The sequence below is a fragment of the Cinclus cinclus genome, chromosome 19 (genome assembly GCF_963662255.1).
Source record: "Cinclus cinclus chromosome 19, bCinCin1.1, whole genome shotgun sequence".
NCBI classification, from domain to species: domain Eukaryota; kingdom Metazoa; phylum Chordata; class Aves; order Passeriformes; family Cinclidae; genus Cinclus; species Cinclus cinclus.
The window spans coordinates 6,602,921-6,626,922 of record NC_085064.1 but is presented as its reverse complement, the minus strand read 5'-3'; the positions used below and the strand labels follow the sequence as shown (position 1 = coordinate 6,626,922).

The following is a 24,002-nucleotide window of genomic DNA, read 5'->3' as shown; positions in this document are numbered from 1 at the left end:
CAAATCTCTATCTAATACCCACTGCTCTCTGTCTTACAATTTGTCATACTTTGCTGATCCCAGTACTTTGTCAACAACTGAGTTTAAATTAACCCAGCCACAGTGGAACAGACACAGCTGACTGGACTGACCAGTGGACTACTGGAAAAGTTTAATTACCCAGCATAAACAAAACCAGGATTTTTATACTCTCTTATCTTCATCACAGACAGTTTTCATTAAACTTGGCATCTTATTAAGGAAATTTTTTATTTACCTAAACATTGATATATATGAGCACTCTGAGATCTGCCATTTACTACAGACTTTAAATATGCACTCAGCACTTTTGGTCCCACAAAAAGCTGGTTTATATCTAAGTGACAAACAGAAAAAAGTGTTTCCTCAAGGTCTACACATATTTGTCTATCAAAGAAACTCACAAGATTAGGCACTACTGTAGATATATAAAGACAATCTATATTTACTTCCCACTGCAAGAGAAGCTGCCACTATTCCAGGCAGCACCAGGAGTCACCAGATTTGTTCTTTATTTACCTCTCCCTGATGTGTTTCCCTGTGCAGGCTCCCCTGGAAGGTTTTCAGCTCCAGACCCAGCCAGTAAATCTCCCATAGGTTGTGTTTGTACTGGTGTTTGTGTCTGAAATGGTTTGGTTTGTACTCCGCAGGCTCCCAGACCTTCACCAGGTGCCCTGGAACGATGCTGTGGTTCTGAAGCTGATTTCTGCAGCCAGGAGGTCAAAGGCACATTTCCTAGTGGTCTGCAGGACCTTACAAGCACAGGCAGACGTGACTTCTTGGGCAAGGAAGGAGAGAGAGCCTGACAAAAGCATGGAAGAAAATAGGGAGTTAGTGACTCGTGTGTAACAGTCAAGTGTGGGAGTATAAACAAACATTCCAGGAAAAATAAAAATGTTCCTGTAAAATCAGGCAGCTGTCACGTTAGTTTTGAAAATAAAATTGCAATACCCTTGGCTACATGAGAAGTAAACATTCAGAGAGGCAAAACACCCATTCCACTGGTGCAATTTTCTCTGAGTCCCAGCTGTTCATGCATCTATAACCTTCCAGCTCCTGAAGCAGGAGAGCAAATCCAGCAGTGCCTACCAAAGGCTTTTAACCACCAGGTGCATTAATTAGCTCTGGATTTGTGGATGCCTTAGGAAAACAGTTTCTCACCCAAACTGACCTTTTCAACTGTTACTTCGAACTGACATTTATATCATAAATGTCTGCCAGCCCAGCACCTTTTTCCCTTAAAACCTTTTTGGTTTTTTCAGTTGAGGATCCTCCTCATTTTTCAACAGCTCCTAAGTTTATTTTCCTTTCTTCCTTTAGTCTCCACCCAACATGCCCTACTTCCACAGCTTTGAGAAAATCAGCATCACTTTTCAGCAGCCACAGAGGACATTCACTCTGCCACACAGAAATCCTTTATGAACAAAAACAGTTTCTTCACCCAACCACTCTATAAATGGCTTCTGAAGGATGCCCATCTCCAGCTGTAAAAATTTCCCTCACTGGAGTTGGGGGAAGCCACATTTCTTAAGTCACTACATTTTAGCTTCTCACCTTTGAAAGACTCTGCATAAAATAAATGTTCCTTGTTTAAACCACACAGCATAAACCAGTGCTGTCTCCAAACAGATAAAAGCATGCCATGTGTTGATGAGAGTTATGGAATTGTGTGTAATAATAACAAAAACCAATAATGGTATGTTCAGATAGATTTAGTTTATAATTCTGCTGTTCATTTGCTCCACCAGTGCTGTTAAGTCCCCTAATTTCTTTCACCACCCAATGTATTCTGAAATACCTTTCCATATTTACTTCTCAGCAATTACAGTCTTTACACAATTTAAAATCATAAAAAGCAAGTTCCATTTTCCTAATGCCATCCTCAATTCCTTTTGTACATATATGAGAACAGTATCCTTCACAGGCTGCAAAATAAATCCAGAACTTCCAGCTAACTAAACTGCTTTAATAACATCGAACCATTCCCAGCTGTCTCAGGGCTGTGGCACAGACACATTTGTCACCCAGATTACCCAAAGGCCACTTCAGCTGGCTACATCAAATTATTTATAAAAGCTATTCCAAAGCTAAAGATACAGTGCATTAGTCCAAACAAGAAAGCTTTTAAAGCAACTGATTCAAGGGCTGAATTGAGGTTGCCACTGATTAAACCAGAGAGGAATCTGGAAAATGGTGAATCAGAACAGTAAACTGAAACCTGGGGAAAAGAGGAACTTGGGGGAAAAAAAATTGCAGAAAGAATTTGGAAGTCATTAAATTAGGTTGAAGGGACCTTAAAGCTTATCTCATTCCACCCCTGCCATGGGCAGAGACACTTTCCACCTTCCAGCCCCACCCAACCTGGCCTTGGACATTTCCAGGGATCCAGGGGCAGCCACAGCTGCTCTGGGCACCCTGTGCCAGGGCCTGCCCACCCTCAGAGGGAAGAATTTGTTCTTAATATGCCATCTTTCTTAATATCTCAGTATCTTGCCCTCCTTCATCTTCAGGCCATGCCCCCTTGCCCTGTCACTCTGGGTCAAGAACAGAGCCTTATCAACATCCCTTCATTTACAAGCTCCTTCCTTCAGAAAAACAAACCCAAGAGGAACAAGCCAGAATAAAAATGAACTGCACCTAATTGCTACCTCTCAGAAATCCCTTGATCACTAAAGTTATGGAAAGGACTCTTTGCAGAAGGTGCTACAACATTCCCTGTTAGCAGTGCACAAAATCAAAAGCAACGCTCCCCTTTGTCTGCTCCCCAGGAGCCAAGATCTTCAAAGAGTTTTCAACTTCACTTCTATCACTGTTGCTGAAACAATACACAGAACTCTTTAGCAGACACTGTTTTCCCACCTCTTTGTTTGGGATCACAGACTGCCTGCAGACAGAAGGCTTCAAACCTCACCTGGCCCAGCACAGCCTGCACTCCCAGAACACTCAGTGCACTCAGGACCCAGACAAACACAGCAAACTGCTCCCACCTCACACAGCACACTGCTCAGGAAGCAGGACACAATGATGGGATGTTAATAAAAGCCTAAAATTAAGATTTGAGTTTGTAGACGTCTCCTGATGACCCCTCCACAGTCTGCTCGCAGATGTGATGCAAATCTGGAATTTTCTAGAACACTTCTGCCATTTAGACTTCCTCAGTTCTCAGTGCTCTAGTCCTGTGCATTATGAACAAGAAACACAGACTCTCATTTTCCAAAAGCTGTAATGTTTACAAGTATGTAGTCCCAGGGAGGATTGAAATTCAACTAATTAACGTTCTAAAGCACGCTGAAGTAGGAGATGAAAAGCTCTGAACATTAAGAACAATTATCTAAAATATATTTGGCTTACATCTCTTTTACTAATATTAAAAATCATACAAAAGCAAGATTTAATATTAGAAATGAAACATATTTTTCCCTTTTATACATCTATTCCCTAAGTACAAAAAAGAGAATAAACTTACTTCATTTGTTCTAGTAAAAGAAAGTCTTTCATGCTGTTCACCCTTCTTATACACATTTTCTTGCTGATGTTCTGCTTCTGCATTTAATCTTGAATATTTTGACTTTTCTTCTGAGGCTCCTTTTTTGCCTTCATGTTTGAATCTCATGACATTACTCTCTAAAGTCATTGTTTGTGTAGCTGCATCTTTCAATTCCACTTTCAACAACTGAACCGCCTGATTAATCTGTGGCACAGCATCTGGATAAAGCTTCTCTTCCCCATCAAAAGTTGATTTCAATTCTACTCGCTGCTTTAAGAATTTAGTGACCTGCTTGAAATGTTTGAGTTCAGCTCTTAGCTGAATAATCATTTGCCTAAGATCTTTTCCATCCTTTTTCTCTATATCTTCACTTGAACATTCTTCCTCTGTCGTGTTCAGATGATCTAACAGTTCATTTACAATTTTCATTTGTTCTTGTCTGCTACACTCAGGAAAGAGGAGAGAAAAGACATGAATTTAGATTTTTATTTAAGCAAACAAAAATACCTTCCAAGAAACCCTTCTGCTGTGTTGTGACATATCTGAAATTCCCAGGAGGTTCTGTTTGACTCACTAACGAATTACTGACTAACAGTTTTTGGAACCTTTTCACAACAGGAATTATATCATAAATTGCCTCATCATAGCTTTTCTCCCATTTAACACAGAAACACAAGAAATATGAATGGATTCTCAAAAAAGTTTACTCTCTACCTTAAAAGTCAATTTATACCAAAAGCACACCAGACTCTAAACCATATAATCACAGATTAGCCCAAACTGGAAGGAACCCACAAGGACCATCAAAGTGCAATTCCTGGCCCTGATGTTGAGTTTTTGTGCAAATCTACCCCTCTGTGTATTTCTAATGGAAGAAGGAAGATGAAAACAGAGAAATCAGCCAAAAAGCCTGCAAAACCAGGTCATTACCGACCACCAAAGTGCCCCGTGGATAACTAGCAGCTCATGGACAGCAGTTTGGAAAGCAATGTTTTAAGAGAAATTGAAGCCAAATAAGAGGCATTTAAAGCACAAGCAAGCTCTGAAATTCTACAGACAATTTCATGTGTCCAATAGAGAGCTGTTTGTGCCATTAAACATATAACCAGAGTTTTAAACAACTGCATTTGTATAGTTTAGCATTTGAAATGGTAGAAGCTAACTAGGCTTTTTATGGCTTCCTCTGGCATCTAATGGCATTAGTGAGAATTCAGTTATGCAAAGCACAGGCTTATCACCCATCAGCCTGGTCATTTATACTTGAACACAGGAAAAATTACACACTAGAGTGGTAAAGATGATGGTGCTAGAATTACTCATTAGCCAACTTTTAAGTAAAGATAACAAATAAACAGTGTTTTCTCTTCATGTCTAAGGGAGCAGTATCTCCTCATTCACCACTAACTACTCCTGTGACAACCAAGACAATTCATGCCTGTTGGGAGAGTTTTAAATAGCAGTGTGAAAATACAGAATTGACTAAGTAAAGCCAAGTGCAGCAAGGTGAACACAGAAACCAGGGTTTGACTTTTGTAACTCCACTGGAGAGTCTGCTCCCAGCACTGACATGCACTGGAGAAGTCACAGAATTCTGTACACAGTAAGTCCAGAGACCAAGAAAACAACTAGAGAAGGAAAAGGAACTACAGAACAAGGAAGGAAACATAAGAATGATCTACAGCAAAGCTCCAAATCAGTTCTCTACCAGGAGATTAAGTGGTGTAAGCTTGAAACTGGGGTAAATCAGTCAGGGTGTGTGGTTTTCCTGTACAGGTTTTCCCTGCTTGGCATTGTCCAGTTGCTATGGAAATGAGCATTTGGGCTGGGACTTGATCAAATCTCAGTGTAACACACACACACACTCTTGAATTCCCCTGGTGCCAGTGGGACTTGTATAGATTTAGGTCCACAAGTGTTTGCTCCTACATGACAAGTGACCCAAGAACTCAGACCACAGCTCAGCCAGTCCTGCAGGTGCTTCACTGGAATCCCCCATCAGTCAAGTGCAGGACAGGGGCCCCACCTCCCCATCCTGAGAGGCAGCAAAGCCCTGTCCCTGCAGTCCAGGAGAAAGGGTGAAGGACACTCAGTGTGCAGCACCATCCATTCAAAATTATCCCTGCAAAAAGTCACTGGAACTCCAATCCCTCCATCTTTAGATCCTTTTACGTACTGTTCTTACAGCAGTAAGGTGTTGCCCCTTCCACCACACCATTTTTCAGTGGCCTGTGCTCTCAGATATTTTGGTTTTTTCAAGAAAACTGCCAGCTACTGTCAACTAAACCCTTTGACTCTGTTAGACCCCATCCTGAAAACAATCACTCCCTGCAGTACAGCTCCATGGATCAGTAACTTTGGAGAGTTTCTTTCTTGCAATGTTTTTTTTTGGTTTTTTTTTAAGGATTTCTATTGATAGCATGTTTCCTAATTACTTAATTGCATGATAGACTAAAATGGCTCTGAAGGTGCCTTGCCAATCTCTCAGGTAAATTAGACAGTGCCATTATCTAAATTCACTTTAGCAAAATTACCTTATTCTCTTCTCAAATAGAAATACTGTCAAAAGCAGTGCATATCCCTCATACTTACGTAGATTCCAGCACAGATGTTCTATTTTCTCTTAGAAGAGACATGAGCACGTTCTCCTCTGTTTCATCTTCACTCATTCCTGTTCTGCCCAAGTGTTTGTCAGTTGTATCATGCTCAAATTGAGGCTTAATTGGACTCCTATAATGTCTGTCTTTGCAGAAACTCTCTGAATAGCCCGATGGAGTTATCTGTTAAAAAATTGCAAACATTGTCTTATTACACAGGTATGTAATGTTCTATTAAATTCAGGGCTGTAATCTTTCTGTAATCAGGTTCTGCAATTCCTGATGCTCTTTATCTACATTAAGAAGCATCCACAGACATTTTGCTGACTATTTATTAATAGAAAAACTAATTAACATCTATTTCATATGATTAATTCATAGGGATCAGTTGTTTAGTAAGGAATGAGAAGATTTCCCTGAAGGTCTTTATCTAACAAGAGCTATGAAACTTCTGGAATGTTGCCTGCACACTGCAGCTAACAATTTTATTGGCTCAGTTTTGAATCATCTGTATTTACAGCACAGATTCTGTCCTGGGATCTCCAGATTCAAGCCCTGATGGCTGGGACAGGACAAAACTTGGAAGCATTTACAAGCTGACAACTTTCTGTATAAAACATCATGGTTGTGTCTGAAGGAACTCCTGTCTGGGATCTCTACAGTCATTCAAACCTCAATTAAACAATCAAAATCTGCAGCAATCACAGGAAAATTGAGTCTGGGCCCATTTGGGTACATTTCCCATCAGCAACAAGAGCCAAGAGTTTTTTAAATACACCACTTACCTGTTTATCCACCTCACAAGGAAAACCCAAAGATACTTGAAGGCATACCTGGTAAACAAAGAAACACAGAAATTACGGATTTCATACAGCAAAAGATCATCCATCTTCAACATTACAAAGCAACGTGCAACCTGAGTTATTTTATAATTCCATGATGTTTTACCTTACATTGATTAGATTGAGAGGACAGCAGATTCCTGTTCCTATGAAAATGCAGTTTACAATTTACCAAGCCATCAAGCATTTCAACCCTAAAGAAGGATCTACAGGATTTTTTTCCTCAATCACAGCAGGTGAATCTCACACAGTTTGTACTCCAGGCCTGACTGCAATGGAGGCAGGAGATCAACCTGTGTGGATGTAAAGAAACACAATTTCAAGGGACTCTCTATCCTCCTCATTCAAGGTGACTCTGAGTACTCAAACAAACAACAAGGTCCACAATGAAAGCACTCCTGAAAGCAAAACCAGCTGAGAAATACAGGAAAAAGCTTCAAGCAGATCTTCAGGATAACAGTTGAAAGCAAAATCAGATACCAAGAAAAGCACGTTTTGTTTGCAAAAGACTTTATGTTCTATAAAAATGAAGACATTTAAAGGCATGCAGAGAAGAGAGCACTGTACCAGAATATTCCTACCTGACTGACCCTCTCACAAAACTGACTGTTCTGCACCTTCCTGTCATTGTCACCATCTTCAGGCTGCATCACAGGCTTCTCTGTTGTTTCAAGACACTACACAAAGTATGGAATGATGTGAAAATGTAGCACAAAAAGAATACTGTGATATGAAACGTGCATAAATAAGTCAGTGATATGTCTTAAAAGAAAAATAAAAAAGCCTGTAATACAAAGTAACAAACACTGAATTAGATTCCTTCAACAAGATCAAAGAAAATTAATATAAACCCCAGGAATGACTCATATCAAATAAAGTGAAACTTTACCTTGTACATTCCTTCTTTTTTATTTAACCCTTCCTCCTCAGAATTTATAGAACATATAAAAACCATTTAACCTCTTGTGGCAAAGGAACTCTGTATCCTCAGTCGTGTCCCCATTCTGCCTATTTTATTTTCCAATTTCCAGAATTTATTTTTATTTGCTACACAATTTAGGCTCTTCTCCAGCATTCAAGAAATAGATGCTTTTAAAACTAAGCACATGTGGCTTGCTGTACACCAGAAAGATTTACTGTGCCACTGAAGGTTACAATCTGCTGTGTCTATGCCTAAATTTGCCCATTTGTAGCAAACGGTGCCAAATCATCTTTTACTCCCCATTTGCCCCAGAACCCAACCCAACTCTCATTGCCTGAGCAAAGAGGAGGAGGAAGACTCAGCTTCTTTAGGAGCTGCACCCAAGTCCCCGACATGAGCATCACTGAGAGCAGCAGCAGAATCCCTCTGGTTTGCTGGATGCTGTTGAGCATTTCCAGGGATCCAGGGGCAGCCACAGCTGCTCTGGGCACCCTGTGCCAGGGCCTGCCCACCCTCCCAGGGAACAATTCCTTCACAATATCCCAACAAACCTGCACTCCTTCATCTTAAGGCCATTCCCTGTGTCCTGTCCCTCCATCCCTTTTTCCCAGTGCCTCTCCAGCTCTCCTGGAGCCCCTTTAGGTCCTGGAAGGGGCTCTGAGCTCTCCCTGGATCCTTCTCCTGTCCAGGTGAGCACCCCCAGCTCTCCCAGCCTGGCTCCAGAGAGGCTCCAGCCCTTGGAGCATCTCTATGGCCTCCTCTGGAAATACCCAATCCATAGGTAGGATACAGCCCTGACACAGAGGATTCCAAGCTGCATGGGACAGAGTTATTTCTGCTTCCTCAGAACACTGGGAATTGAATGCATGCATGGGGCTTGATTTTGATTTTTTAATTGAGTATGCATTGAATGTATGCATATATAAATATATTTATTAAATATATATATGAAATTCATGAGAAAACCACTTTTATCTCCCAGCTCCTTGCAGTATAAGCAAATCTAATGGTTTGAGGTATGAATTTTAAAAGGCAGAAACTGGATGATACAGAGTATTAATATATTTGCCTTTTACAATTAGACTTCTATATGGAAAACTGACTTACTTCCAAGTCATGTTTGACTTATCTTAGTGTTTTCACTCAGACTTGGTTTTCTAGGACAACATAGAATAAAGACAATTTGAAAGCTGGTGAAAAACACAGAGGTGGTTAGGGTATATAGCAAGGGCATGCACTACAAAAAAAATTGTTGTAATTATGGGACACCAAAAGTCCAATAATGTTAACTATTTTTTAAAAAACTCTATTTAGATTGAATCTTCCATGTGTAGGTTCAGGACAAATCCTACATTTATGTATAAAAAATAAACTTATTTGCACATGTAACTTATCCATGCAATGCAACTACTTTTATGGGACAACATTATTTAGGATCTGTTTTTCCAGGTTAGTATTTGGTTTAATAAGTGAGGATTCATTAGTGAAATTACTACATCAGACCAACAGGTTATAAATACACTGTGACAATAAATCACTGCAGGCTGAGCCTGATCTTATGGTCTTGTGTCTGAGAGGCTGATAAGTCCTGTACTCTAAGGAATATGACCTAATGTGCAACAAAATATTAAATGAAAGTAATTGTCTTAAGGCCAGAAAGATAAGTCTACCAAAAATGAGCTGCCTGTTATAAAGTATTTCCATGGAGACTGAGAACCAGGAGAATGTTTTTCCTAAATGAAGCACTGATGTGCTTGGTTTGCAAAGCTCCCCAGAGCCCTGAAGGCTGAAATCACTGAGGCTGCTCCTCTCTGAGAAGGCAGATGTTCAAAGGACAGCACAAAAACAACCTTTTCCTCTCCCCCTTGTCCCTCCCAGCACAGACAGGAGCCAAGAGCAGAGCACAAGGGGCTGTCAGACCCTGCAGAGGCACCAACGTGCACTTTCATCTGATTTGTGCTCTGCTTTTGGGAAGGAAAAGCAGAATGGGAGCATTTTTAGAACCCGAGGAAGATTCCTCTTCCCAAGCATATCCAAATTCCTCTTATAGCACAGATCTCAGTGTCATTCCCAGCACTACCTGCCAACAAATTCTAGCTCAAAAAAAATACAAAAAAGGGGGGGTTTTGAGAGTGGCTGTTAATATGCAAAACACATTGATGTCCCACCCATAACCTGATATCCAGGGTGCCATTTATTGCCACACCTGATAAAAAGATAGCTTTTGAACTAAAAACTTTTAACTAAAGATCCTTTCATTTTTGAGCTCTATGGTACTACAGTCATTCTGGCACTGATTAAAATCCATATTTAACTTTCCTATTTCCTTTCCTAGAATACTGAGGTTTATCTATATTTACAGAAAGCTTCACTCTTTGTCATTCTACATCTGATTCTGTAGCTTCTTCAGTGAGCAGCCCTGTATGCACCTGCCATGTCAAGAAAAGCAGGAGCACACAGCATCCTGTCACCATAATCCTGGCACAGGACAGGAATTCCTTTGGAATCCACTGTGGCATCCACGGGGATGCAGAGCCCTCTGCAGGATGACGAGACAAATTGCTAAAAATGTTAATTACAGAGAGTGCAGGTACCTGGACAGGGATTGCCCAGCAAACCTTTAAGTGACACCTAAATTCACCATTTCAATAAAACCATGGTACACCTAAAGGTCTGTTTCTAATTTAAAATATACTTCAATTAAAGACAGCATGACTATGTCTTAAAACTGAAGAAGCAAAAATATTTTATGACTATCCCAGTATACCTGCAGCACATCCAGGAAAAGACAGGAGCTTTTTTCCTGAGTCCTGCAGAAAAATCATTAATTCCACAGTCCCAGTTCTTGTCCTCTGTGTAACTGATTCTAACCATTTCCAATCTTGTTCTTTTGAATTTAATTCAGAAATTCAAGACACAAAGTACCAGCCCATCATCATTCCTTTTATATTTTTTCCCTCCTCTTCAATACCTTCTACACAACAATGGAACTGAAAGCAAAAGCCACAAAGGAACATAAAGACAAGCACCACCAGCCACATTCCAAACAATTCCTTCAAGTAATACTTTCCAAGCTGGAATTGTCACCCAGGACCTCCTGAACAACCTTGACCACCCACACACGTGGGGACCCAGCACCCAAAATGCTCTCAGTGCAAATATTTTGCCAAGGCCTCTCCTTCCCCACAGCTGAGAACAGTCCCAGCTTTGGGGAACTGAATGAAACACCCAGCAAGGATTATTTCCTTGCACCTCTCAGCAACCCACTACAGTGCTGACCCCTTCTTCAAGTACTTCTCTATTCTATATGAAGAAATAGCCACATGTTTAGGTGACCTGAAGTTCTGTTCTTTGATTTTTGGCTACACTGAACCCTCGTATTTTGAAGATGCATCAGAGATCTGAAGGAAACTCTTAAATAATTAGACACAGCCTGAGAATGACTATGCAATAGAAAACAGATTTTCAGAAATAACTAAAATGTTTTTTAAGATACTGCTTTCTTTGTAAAATTAACTACTTCCCTCCCTTTCAACTGACAAAAAAAATAGATCACAGATCAAATTAATATTTCAATGAGTATGTTGCTTCCCTAAAATCAACTGACACATAACTGAACATTGCATTGAGCTGCCTCTCTGTCGTGCTAACATGTTAAAGTTGTTTACATCATTAATTTCAAAAGTTATTATAAGGAATTAGCAACCTCATCCCCAAGGGTTTTACACTCCTTCTGCACAGATGTAAATGACTCCACAAGGCAGATTAAATGTGAGAATCAGACTCACTACTTTAAAACAGAAAGCCTACCTCTCTGTGGTTTAGTATTTTCAGTGCTTCCTTCCCTTGAGAATCCTCTGTGCAACATCCAGACTGTCTTGCCTTAAGTTCTTGATTAATTGACTGCAGCTCTTTGACCATCAGGAGCAGGTCAGTAACCTAAATAACCAAAGGAAGAATAAGCAGAACTGGTAACATCCAAACTAGTAGGAAAACAAATGATAAATCTCAGATAAATCTCCTGGTAGATGCAAACTGCAGAGCTGGAAGCCTGGGTTTGTGTATCTGCTCCTGTGTTCATCTCCCTAGATGGAAACATGTTTCTGCATTTGTGAATTAGTGTTCAAGGCACCTTCACTTGGAACACTGCAGTTCACCTCAGTTATCAAGTTTAGGTAACAGGTTTCACAACTCAGTAGCAAGAACAAACCTGAGGGCACCTCAAAGGAACAGCTGATTTGAGATGAAACATTTAATGCAAGAAAACACAGCATTACTGGAAAGTAGCAGCATTCAGGAACAAGCTGAATCCCTCTGCAAACCCCTTTAAAGCCACTCTCATTCTGAGCAGTTTCACAAACACAATCTGATTGGGCACTTGGGTACAGAACTCTCATGACCACAAAGCCATGAAATGTATCAAGAAGGCAACGTTTGGAGAAAAAGGTGAAATCTTTTTATCAGACCCATGAACTTGGAAAACCAGGTCAGCTTTCAGTCACACCCTTTTTCCAAAAAGAAATTACTTATAGATATCTTTTGCTAATGAGTGTCACTGAGCCTTCTGAAGGGAACATGTTCAGAGATAAAAGTGGTGAAGCCCCAGAATGGCACTGGGACACAATCTGGGGCTTTTTTAGGGACACCTGTTCAGAGTAAGACAAACTTCCTTCAGAGTACCCACCTCCAGAGCATGAGCACCTGCCTACAATTCAGCTGTCCCTGAGAAACAGAAAAACTTCACTTATGCTCATCTCCACCCAACCATATTCAAAATTATTCCTCATCATAAACTGGTGCATGGATCAGATGTCACTGCACAGGATCAGGAGAAAGAGAAGAAGTTTCTGAACTCCAATACTGATTTATTGTTTGGTCTGCACATTTCATCTCCATGAATTTCAGTTCTCCTTACACAGAATAGAGAACTCATCTCAGGGTTATTTTATAACATGCCCTATTTACCAAAAAATTTGCAAGTCCTGGGATGGAATGTGCTATACAGAATAAACATAGACACCACCATCTCCATGATTAATGAAGGTGCATGAAATATACACTGTGGGATGCTCAGTGCAAGACCTTTCTTTGGAGTTGATGTAAATGATGTCTGAAACATGGTACTGACTCAAAACCTTTAGTCCAGGTGTCCAATACCACAAAAGCCTGGCTGCAAATTACTCATCTTTCAGCTGATTCTGAAGTCCACTCAGTGGACTTTAACAAAGTCTAAATAGTTCATAAAAGGTGGGTCACAAACCACAGAGATGAGAGCTTCAAATGCTTTCAGAACGACCCAACTGTACCTAAATAAATGTTTCTGTGAGAGACACAAAACTATAAACAAAGCAGAACTAAGCCATTAGGAACAGTAAATAATAAAAAAGATCAATACCTTTTTTTTAAGTTCTTCCAGAGACAGATGGTCTATCTGAAGGCTTAAATGGTCTTGTTCTCCTAAACAGATACTCATATAAGATGTTTGATCTCCACAGAAAGAGAGTGTTTCCTCTGCCAAAACAGCCAAGGACACACGTTATTTCAGAAACTCCCATTTGCAGGAAAACTCAGCACAGAATACACAGGACTTTTCTAATACAAGAACCTTCCAGCAAGTCTGTGGGAGGCAGGAGTTAGAATGTTTTATTCCCAAAATAAGCTTTCTGTTTAATTGAAAAAAATTTTGTCCTCATATTTCTTTGTGCTTCTGTCACACAGACATGCTGCATTTTCTGTGGCTGTATTTTCTGTGGTTATCAGGACGAGTTTGAATGTAATTCTGAATTATAACTTACATATTTAGCATTACAATTAGAAATAATTTTTAGGAAGGATAAGTTAGGCATGAATAGTTATTCTATTTTAACTATACTTTTATGAGCATGAAATCAAGGTCTCAAGGCAAAAAGCCAGGTTAGACAAAGTTAATGAACTTATTTTGCTTTTGGGTCAAAAGAATGCAGTAATTGGATTGAACATAGTTACTTATTCACTGCCTCTATAACTGCAGGAATTATTTATGTTTCAATAAACACCTGTTTATTTACAATATAAATTACTGCCAATTCTATAAATAAATCTCATTAGGTAGGGAGAAAGCATAACTAAATTAGGACAAAGAAGAGACATGCAAATCCTACTCTCAGTTCTGACACTGATCCTGTGGCTGCTGCAAGGACCCAAAAGTCACAAATCATTACTAATTTTTCAGCCTTTATTCCCACCAGCCTCACCCTCAACACAAGAGCTCCTGAGAACCCTGGAGTATCCACAAGACCCTTTGGCCCACCCTGGTTGTTGATTATCTCTGGGCTTTTGAGGTTGGAAACCCTGAAACAGCTGAAGTTTACCTTTTGTCACTTATCAGAGCTGTCAAGTGATGCTAAAATTGAAAATCTAAGTTGAAAGGGGAAGTGAACAGGCTTTACTGTTATTTATATATCCCCTATGGGATAAAACAGAAACATCTTGTGCATATGCAGTAAACTATTATATGATACCCACTTATATTATTATTTTCTATATCTAAGAATATACTAAAAACACCTCCCAAGACATATAGCAAAAAACCCCAGAAGCTAAGCTATATTTAAAAGCTCTACTTTTTCTGAATTACTAAGTAACAAAACTTCTGGGTATTTTTTCTTTCTCTGGAAATACTTCTGTGAGGATGAAGGTTACCAGTGCCTGAGCCACAAGCTCTTTGGGAAGCAATTACACCCCATGGTCAGAAAGTGATCCCATGGCCAAGTCAGGAATCTGTGACTTTTGTGGAAAACAGTAAATTCTGTGGGTACAAAGCTGCAGGCAGCATGAAATGATCCCTGCAGTAGAATTGCCATAGAATTTCTAACATTTGCTGCATGGAAAGAGAGAAACTGTCCCTCTGTATGTGCCCTGATTGCTCCAGGACATTCTGTTACCAATCCACCAAATCATCTGCAGTATGAAAAGTCAAGAAGAAATCTTTTCAAACCTTTTTCCTCTTAAATATTTTTTCTCCATGCCAGCAAAGTGACTATAATAAAACCACTTTTCTTTTGTGCAAGAGGAGGGTTGGGCTGGGCATGGATACAAACCTTTGTGGTTTTTCATGTCCTTAATCTGATCTTGTAAAATCTTCTGCAAATTCCTGTTACCTAAAACATCTTCTTCCAGTTGTTTTCTCAACATGAAAATGTTGTTCAGTTCCACTTGCAAGCTATTTATACTGGGGAAAAAAGGGACAAATAAATCCCTGAGATTCAATTCAAAACATTTTGGTGTGCACTGGTGTTTTCTCCACCCAGGCTTGCACCAAGAGCCCATTTCCCATTCCCCATGGCTGGGTTTCATCCCACACTTCCAACATTCTGATGCATAAGCAGAAGCAAATCCCTGCATAGAAAGAGGAGATTAAATGTTTACATACACAGCACTTTCCTGCTCTTTTGGGCTGTGCTGCCTAAGTCAGCTTCCCCATGACAGAGCTCTTCTACCTGCCTCTTTCTGAGCAGTTCTTTTTAAGGAAAATCTAAATTACTAACCTCTAAAAAATACGCCAGAAAAAATAATGCTGATGGCTTTGTGCATTCCATTGTGTGGTGACCATGGAAACTTTGTTCCCTTGCCACAGAGCTACACCAGATAATCTAATGCTGCACTTCAGAAAAATATCAAAAAATCCTGTTTCAGTTGAAAATAAGACTCAGACACAACTAACTGTTTTATTTCTTCATGTATCTACAGTCTGTAAAAAGACCTCTTGAGTTCTAAATTGTCTCAATTGCCTCAATTACCACAATGAGGTGTAAATGTCCAAACTTAAAATTTATAATTTGTCGAGGTGAATTAATTTTTTAAGCAACCTTTCTACTGAAGGCCTTCAGCATCAGCTGCCCCTCAGGCCCCAGAATCAGCTGCCCCTTGCTACATCTTCCCCATACCCTTCAGCTACATCAACAAGGCAGTTCTGATCAATCTGTAAAAAGATTTAAAGAGCTGAAAATAAATTAACCTGAAATTGTAATAAAATGAAATAAATTTGATTTAATAAAACATAAATAAGAGGGTGTTACTGAACTCTTTGTATTATTTATTTTCACATTTACTTCACTTAGTGCTTTAAGATAAATTAAGCTGCTGCAGAATTTCCAAGCCACTGCACTAAATGACAGAGAATTCAGGGATCTTAAAAAAAACTTAAATCCACCTGATGAGAGACTGTACAGGAACACAAAGCACATCATACTTGCATGAGAACAACAGAGTACTGCAGATGCACATTAATTAAAAGGCTACATGTATGAAAAGCCTCTCAGTCTGTCTCCTGACAAGTGTGCTGTTGTCAGGGGTTCCTGCACAAGAAACTACTGCTTTAACCAATTCTTCCTCATACAAGAGCTTCTTTGAAGAGAAAGCTCTCTTAAATGCTCAGCAAAAAAAGATTAAAACCAAACCAACACATGACTAGAAGCCAGGTAAGTACATTTTCTCCGTTTCATGAGTTCAAGGTTTTATAAGAACAAGCACTGATTCCCCTCTTGGAGAGAGAAGGAATGTCTTGGTCCTGACACCCAGTAGCTCATTTTGAAAAATAATCACCCAGGTTGCTTAAAATAAATAATGCCTGAAAGAAGATGTCAGCAAGAAAACAGATGTTTGCCCCAAATCCATGTCACTGCTGATGGCAATCAAACCCAGGCTCCTCATCTGTGTATCTGCAGGCCTTGTTTACCCATTCCCCAGGAGTTTGGCATTCAGGTCTTGATGAATTTTCCAGCTCATTTCAGCCCCCAAAACTGGGAGATGGAGGAATAAGAGCAGCTCCAAGCCCTAGCTCATTGTGCATCCTCTGCTATTGTGGCACGCATGCACTGACTGCTCCATGCATTCCAAAATTCCACATCAGGGAAGCAGGACTCATGATCCTGATCCTACAGAGCTTCATTGCAAACACTCAGTGATTATTCCTGCAGTTCTGAGTTCCCTTATTTCAAAGACATCCTAAGAAAAGCCATTCTCAGAGCCACAGTGCTTTGTTGTCATTGCTGTACAGAATGTGGAGCCTCTCCCTGCCCACAGAGCAGGAGTCACTGTCAGGTGCCATTCCTCAGATGAAACCAGAAATTCTCTCCACAATCTGACTGCTGGCATTACTTTTCATTAGTATTTTTTCTAGTATCTAAAGCAGGTCCTGAGCTGTGGCCAAGCACAAGCTGGCATTGCTGCCAAGTGCTTAACTCACACACAGATCTCATCTACTCTAGTGCTACTTCTCTTTATGGTTTTTAAACTATAGTGGTCTATAAACCAATTGCAAAATATCAATAAACATTCCCCTAAAGCTGGCAGGTATAAGCCATTGCTTTGAGGAGCTGGGTCTCACATGTTTTAAGTACTTCGTTAAGAAATTTGCAATTATAACAGTGTATTTTTAATAAAATACTTAAGTTTCATTTGTCTACAGACTAGGAATTTTCTTTATTTTATCATAATGTCTCGTCCTCAACTGCCAACCAATAACAGGATACAGAGTAGGCTGCAGATTTCTCTCTAAATTGTTGTGTTCTTTGATTTTAAAAGGTTAAAAACCACTTGCTCCTGCCACCCTTCTCAATGCTTTACACTGAAAGTGTACTATGCAAACTTCAATTACTCTGTTTTGTTTAACCTTCTCCTAAATCTTGCATATTTATATTCTCATCAAAATTCTCACAGTGTCACTTTTAAGATAAGCATTATCTGTATTTTAGGAGTAAACAATGGCAAATGGTTCAGAGCCCAAAAGTTCACTGCAATTTGGTTTTACCCCTATATGCCAAAACACAACACCTAAGTCTGGAAACTCCAGCTGCTTCCTTTGGTACCTAAATGGAAACAGGGCTCATTTGATGTTCCAATCTAAAAAGAAACCTTTTCAGAAACATTGAAGTAATTTAGATAATAGAAACTCACTTACATAAATATTTCTCTTTAGAGACTACTACAGAGAGCTGTAGTATAAACATCTGGCCAGAACAAACTAATCTCCAGCAAAGCTGCACATTTTATTCACAACTTCTGACTTTTGTCCTTTGAGTTCAGACTATCCCCCAAAACAGAAGCACTCACCTATCTGACTCCTTGAAGGTCTTCACTAGTGTAGAATAAATATTTTGTTCTTTCCTTAAAGCGAGGAGCAGCTTCTCATATTCAGCTTCTTTATTTTCCTAAATTAAAAGAAGAACATACTGTGCTTACGAGGTAATTTTCATGTCTGTGACCATGTGTGTGCTTGTGTCCTGAAGCATTTGTGAAAGAAGCTGAAATCCCAGTTTTCTGAGCAGGATCACCAATTCCTAAGACAGAGCTGAGAACCATTCACTGTCCTTAAATCAAGCTGCTGTTGAAGGAGACAAAGACTGTTTCACTGTGTACCTACAATGAGTGAATCACACACCTTCAGCATTTTTCTCACAGCCTCAGAAGTTTTCCCCATCCTCAACAAAAGCATCCTCACTGCCAAAGTTCCAACAACCAGGAACAACCTGGCAGGCAGCTATTCCAGAGGAGGGGAAAGGAGGGAAGGGAGAGCAAACAAGCCAAGCACACATTTTACAACAAGTCCTCTTTGTGTTCTGAATAAAATTGGCTTTTTTGGAGTGAGTAGATACAGCAAATTCTGTTCCATCTCTGGACAAGAAGGATTATATTGAGCCCCAAATAAAGGATGAACATATCAGACACTCCACAAGTCAGTTTTCTGCACACTACAAGCTGCTGCTTCACTCACGTGAAGAAAAGAAAAAGGTTTGTCTGCAGTCTTGCTTACAGAAAGGATGATATTAATATTGTAAGAATAAAAACAAACTCTAATGGTACATTCTCAGTAAGGATCCTCTAATTTCCCCAGACTTTTTTCACTCCAAAACAAACAGATAGTCACTTTTTCAGCAGGAAGCAAAAAATACAGCTATTTAATGGAGTATTTTCTTGCAATTACTATGTAAAAGTATCTAAGATACCAGTCACTTCCAAAGAGAAAAATAACTGGAATATTATAGCAAATTTAGATGGATTAATATCAGGCACAAATTCGGCCTCTGTTAAAGAATTTTTGTTTCTCTCAGTTTTCTATTTTGACTGAAAACTGGAAGGAGGAACAAAAAAGGTGCCACAGCTAAGGGAGAATTTCAGCTAAGGGAACTCTTAAGAGATACTAAATCATTACTGAACAGATCATTAACAAGGAAGAAACCCACACCCAGGAGTTTTAAGCAGCTGTTATTATTCCAGCTGCAACTCCTAAGGAGAAAATGGCAACCAAAAATAATTCAGCTACAACAGAATCTTGTTAATTCACACTAAAGATGCAAAGACTGCTAATTGGAACAATTCAGTGTTCTGCAAAGTAAACAGCACAAAAGCAAGGACAACCGGTGTTTGCTTTTAATTATTTACACTCTTACTTCACAATATGCCAGCAAATATGCTAAATAATATTTTGCAAGTGTAATCAAGCTGTGATCAGATGACTCCAGTCCAGGTAACCTGCCTGGCAGGTCCTGCTGCAGTTTTACCACTGATGCTCCAGAGTCTTTGGAGAAGTGACCTTGCCTTTGGACACGTGCTCCATGTTGAGCTGCCATCTAAGAGACCTTTCCAGCTCCTAGTGCAATTCAGACATCAAATACTATTCTGCAGCAAAGTGCAAAATCCTGAGCTTCACATGGAATTTATTATCTGGATGAGCAGTGGAGGAGCTCCCAGCAAAGCTGCTGACTGAGCATGGAGAAACACAAAAACAGATGGAGGTGGGTGATCCAGAGGCCAGTAATAAAATAATCTCATGAAAAAAAAAGTTAAAAAGTACATCTTGCAGCCTGAATTAAGGAGTCTTATCAATGTGCTAGAATCTCTGCCTTTCAAGAACACTCCTTAAACATGAAATACATGGGTTGTAATTTAAGTTGGACAACTTGGATCACAAACATTGAACAATGACGTAGAAAGCAACAGGAAAAAAATATTTTTTTCACTTAATTTAACTGTTCACAGTCTGTTACAAGTTCTAGTGAACTCCTCCATATGTCTGATACAAACCTTGCAATTATTACTGAAGACACTACAGAACTCCACCCCAATTAAAGCTCTTTCTGAAGCCCTGGCAGAGCAATGTCATTGTGCAGAGTTAGGGAGCACAAACGAGGGAAGGAACGGCTGCTGCACGAACAAAGCAGTGCCACACACAAAACCAGTTCCACTTCCCTGCTCCTTTTAGGATTCACGTGTTGAGTTCTCCATTTGTATCAAAATCTCAGTAAGCTCATGAAATCCTCCCAGCTTTTTCTGCGTAACAGGAGACATGAGCTGTTTCTTAATTCCAAATGTCACAGGCTATACACAAATTATTAAATTCTAAATTCAACTACCTAGGTAAAGGTTAGCAAAACCACGAGGAAGTGTTCCTGATTTTTTCAGAATCTTTCACGAATAATAAGGATGAGAAGATGCAGCATGAACATCCCTTTTTTTGTACATTAGTACTGTCATTTCTAAATAACGCGTAGGACTGAATTATTTCAATCAACTCCCCGACGGTACACAAAACATAAGGCAGCTCTGTAACTTAAATAGACTGTAATACTGTGGGAGTTAATGAAACATTAAACCTCTTGACACATGGTGTGAGGGAAAATGTGTTAGAGGAGATAGCTGCAAGACATCCAGGACCATATTGCAGTGAAAGATTTATATTCCCATGAAAGGAGGCAATCTAATACATTAAAGTCTATATTTGAGTCTGAAATACTATTGCTAAGCAGCAGTGGTGGAAAACATAACTTATTTTCATTAAAGGTTCCTTAGATTGTAAGCAATGAAAGTAAAAGGTTTATACCTCCACAATAAATAACTCGTTGGCAACGTCACAAGAATATCTGGTTACCTCACTGAATGTTCTCGTGCTTCCAACAACCCTCAGGATCATTTCAAGATCTCTGAAGGTTAAAGGACAAATGACTGAGAGAAGGATATCAGCTACACCTCCTCACTCAATCATCCATTCATCCATCACTAGAATTTGGTAATTTCTTCTAACTTCCAAATTCCTTGTCTGTAAAACACATTTAACTCTGAGACTTCAGAGATACTAGAGTCAGAAGTTGCCAGACTCCCCTAATTATCAATGCCCTCACTCACTCTCTCTAGACCACGACAGTGGCTCAAAAATCCAAACTCCAAAATTAGAACCTCTAATTTATCTTTCCTAGCCTGGCCAAGTCACCCAGCAGAGCTTTGGGTGTTGGTTGCTTTAAAATCTATCATTACATTAAAATAAAATACAAAGGTATGCTGAACGGGAGAAAAGTTCTGTATGTCTCCAATCAATTTCTTCAACTTTAAAAGCTCAGTGAGGTTGAAGAGCCTGGTTTGTGTCCCCTCTGGTGGGGAGGATCCAGCTGTGGATTTGTTGAGAGTCGGTGCAGCACCGCAAAGCCATCCAAGAGTGCCAGGCAGCCAATGAGAGCAGAGCCCTGGATAATCTGTGTCCAAAAACTGGTGATTAATATGCCAAAGCAGGTCCTTACAGGAGACAGGTGCCACAGAGGTTGTGCTGAGAGGACAATGGGCTGTGATTAGCTATTGTTCAGCCACTGAGTGCACCGGCAGCACAGAATGGGCTCTGATTACAAGGTGGGTCTGGGTGATTACCTGCACTGCCTGCCACTGCTCCTGCCCCTGGTTATCCACCTGAACCGAGGGAGGGGTGCACAGGGAAGCCAGTGTTTGATTCCCATTCATTCCCTGTGATTTTCCATCCTAAGTCCCTTTGTGACAGAAGTTACATGCATGCACTGCAGTTTGTTGTGCAGAAGGGGAATTTCCCCCCAGCCTTTCCAGACCGTTTTTTCTCTGTCTGCACACTCAGTGAGAGGGGGATAAACCCTCACTGCTACCCAGGCAAACAAGGCTGCAGCTCCTTTTCTCTGAGCTGGTCACATAACCAGGACTGCCCACGTTCTTGTCTCTCTCATGGTTAATTATAGTGCCAGTCACACTCATCATCTCCCCACCAGACTGCTCAGAATGTGACCCAAAACCCTGCACTAATGTTTCCTTTGCCATTGGCTCCCTTTATTTTGAACTTCCTGGAGAAAGTCTCATTAATGACTGACACATTATTAAAGAAATGAAAAAGCTTTCTCCACCATTACTGTGTATCAGTCTAATTATTTTTACTTTTCCTGATGCTTTTAGAAGCCTTGACACACCAGGCTGCAAACAACACAAAAAGAGACAAGAAATGTACCTCCAAAAGCAGCTTATTTGTTCAATAATCTGTACACCATGATGCACTGATGGAGTCAGAGAGTGATTCAAAAATTTAACAGTACCTGGCTTATTTTTGCTGGAACAGAATGGAGGGTAAAGAGAGAAGGAAGTACTTCTAAAACTAAAATTCTGAATGTTGACCTCTCACTTCATGTACAAGTCTTTTCAATTCATGGCATCAAATAAAATAATGGGCATAGATTGCTCATCCTTTTTGAATATACACATATATTTCTGTGCAACTTCTTCTTTGCTTTAAAGCAGTTTTCTTCTGGATATATTTTCACTCCTACCTGTATTTATCCTCACATTCTATGTATCTCCTGTGGTCACCATCTCTGTGCACTCTTTCCCCTTATCTAACCAAAGTACACAAACTCTTCTCTGCACCTCCCTCCAGAAATGCAGATAAACCTCCCACTTATGTCTGCTCTAGCCACCAAAAAAACCTCTACCTCTTTATGGCAGGCAAAACATCTTACATGCTTTCTCAAAGCAGGGAATTCAGTGATTGATGCCATATAAATTCATCAGAGCACAATGCATGGTGAATTACAACATGTGTAAGTCCACAGCTTTGAGGCCTAAGTCAAAATTATATTCAGTTTGAAGTCAAGGTACTTATATGCAAATGATCAATTATGCAAAACTCACCTCCAGCTCTCTGACTATCTTGATAATTGACTGTTGAGTCTGTGCAGCACATTTCTCCTCTACTAAGCCCTCATTTTTCAGTTCAAGTTCTTCATTGGCTCTTAGAAGGTTCTTGCACTTATTCTGGAGCTCCTGCAGTTCTGCATCCTTTTCTTTAACTGTTCCATCAAGTCTCTAATAAAAGAAAACAAGCAGTTTTACAGAATTTACTCTAATTTTAAACTGCAAAATACAAAACCTAACAAAAATCAAGAGAAAATCCAAGGATGACCTAGAACATGCTATTTACACACCCTGCAAAAAGAGCTCAATTTACGACACTGGAAGCAAAACCAAAAGATACACAGAAGCTTTCCCCACCTATGCAACTTCTCAGTATTAAAAAATGAAGTCAAGGCATGCCCCTTTGTCTCCAGGTACAGAGCAACCTCAGCTCTGATTCTGCACTGCTGGCTGAACATCACTACTTTTTTTACTCTGTGTGAAAGCTGAGCAGGGGCCTGTTACCATTCAGGCAGGAATCTTTCTCATACAGGTCATTTGGTGGTCCCAGAAAAGAAGATAAAATATTTCAGTATCTCTAGTATTTCTCAATTTCCACTTTCTCCACAATAAACCGAAAATCATGAGCACTTCAGAGCTTTTACAAGAGTGACAAGCCTACATAAGTATTAGTAAAGCTTTCTTCCCCCTCTGTCCACACGCTTCACAAATCCCTAACAAGAAATCCTGGTGAATGCCACACACTCTGTAATTATAGGTCTGTTCTGCAAATACAGTATTATGAGAAGTGAAGGATTATCATCAAAATCAACAATAACTCCAAATACAAACGTGGTTTTGTAATAATTTCCCATACAAAATCAAATGATAACTTTCCATTTTTCATTTCAGAGTTCGTCTACCTACCTCAAGCAGCAGATCCTTGTGATTGACACTGTCTGTCAGCTGCCTTATAACAAGTTCTTGGCTCTGCAGCTTCTGATTGCTTTCACTCAAAAGAATATTGTAATGGTGTTCAACTGCTTTTTCTTTCTCAGTCATTTCACCATGTAATTTCTCTAGTTGATTTCTAAGGTCCTACAAAAAAAATGAAACTGAATATGCAGCAAATCAACTTTAAAGCAACTTTAAGACTAACAACCCACACTATCACTGAAGAACGTACTGAAGCCACTTTCTCTTGGCAT

The 24,002-nt window shown here is 39.8% G+C and overlaps 1 protein-coding gene across 1 annotated transcript in view; it reads right to left on the bottom strand.

The window, feature by feature from the left end:
* Positions 1–24,002, bottom strand: part of CDK5RAP2 (CDK5 regulatory subunit associated protein 2) — a 69,152-nt gene that overhangs the window by 26,766 nt on the left and 18,384 nt on the right. The window contains exons 13-23 of the mRNA XM_062505569.1: positions 23,722–23,892; positions 22,813–22,986; positions 17,956–18,053; positions 14,943–15,073; positions 13,259–13,374; positions 11,674–11,802; positions 7,523–7,618; positions 6,885–6,932; positions 6,095–6,282; positions 3,485–3,947; positions 538–820 (exon numbers count right to left, since the gene is read on the bottom strand). Of these exons, the coding sequence (XP_062361553.1) occupies positions 538–820; positions 3,485–3,947; positions 6,095–6,282; positions 6,885–6,932; positions 7,523–7,618; positions 11,674–11,802; positions 13,259–13,374; positions 14,943–15,073; positions 17,956–18,053; positions 22,813–22,986; positions 23,722–23,892 (1,897 nt within the window). The remainder of the gene's footprint in view (positions 1–537; positions 821–3,484; positions 3,948–6,094; positions 6,283–6,884; positions 6,933–7,522; positions 7,619–11,673; positions 11,803–13,258; positions 13,375–14,942; positions 15,074–17,955; positions 18,054–22,812; positions 22,987–23,721; positions 23,893–24,002) is intronic.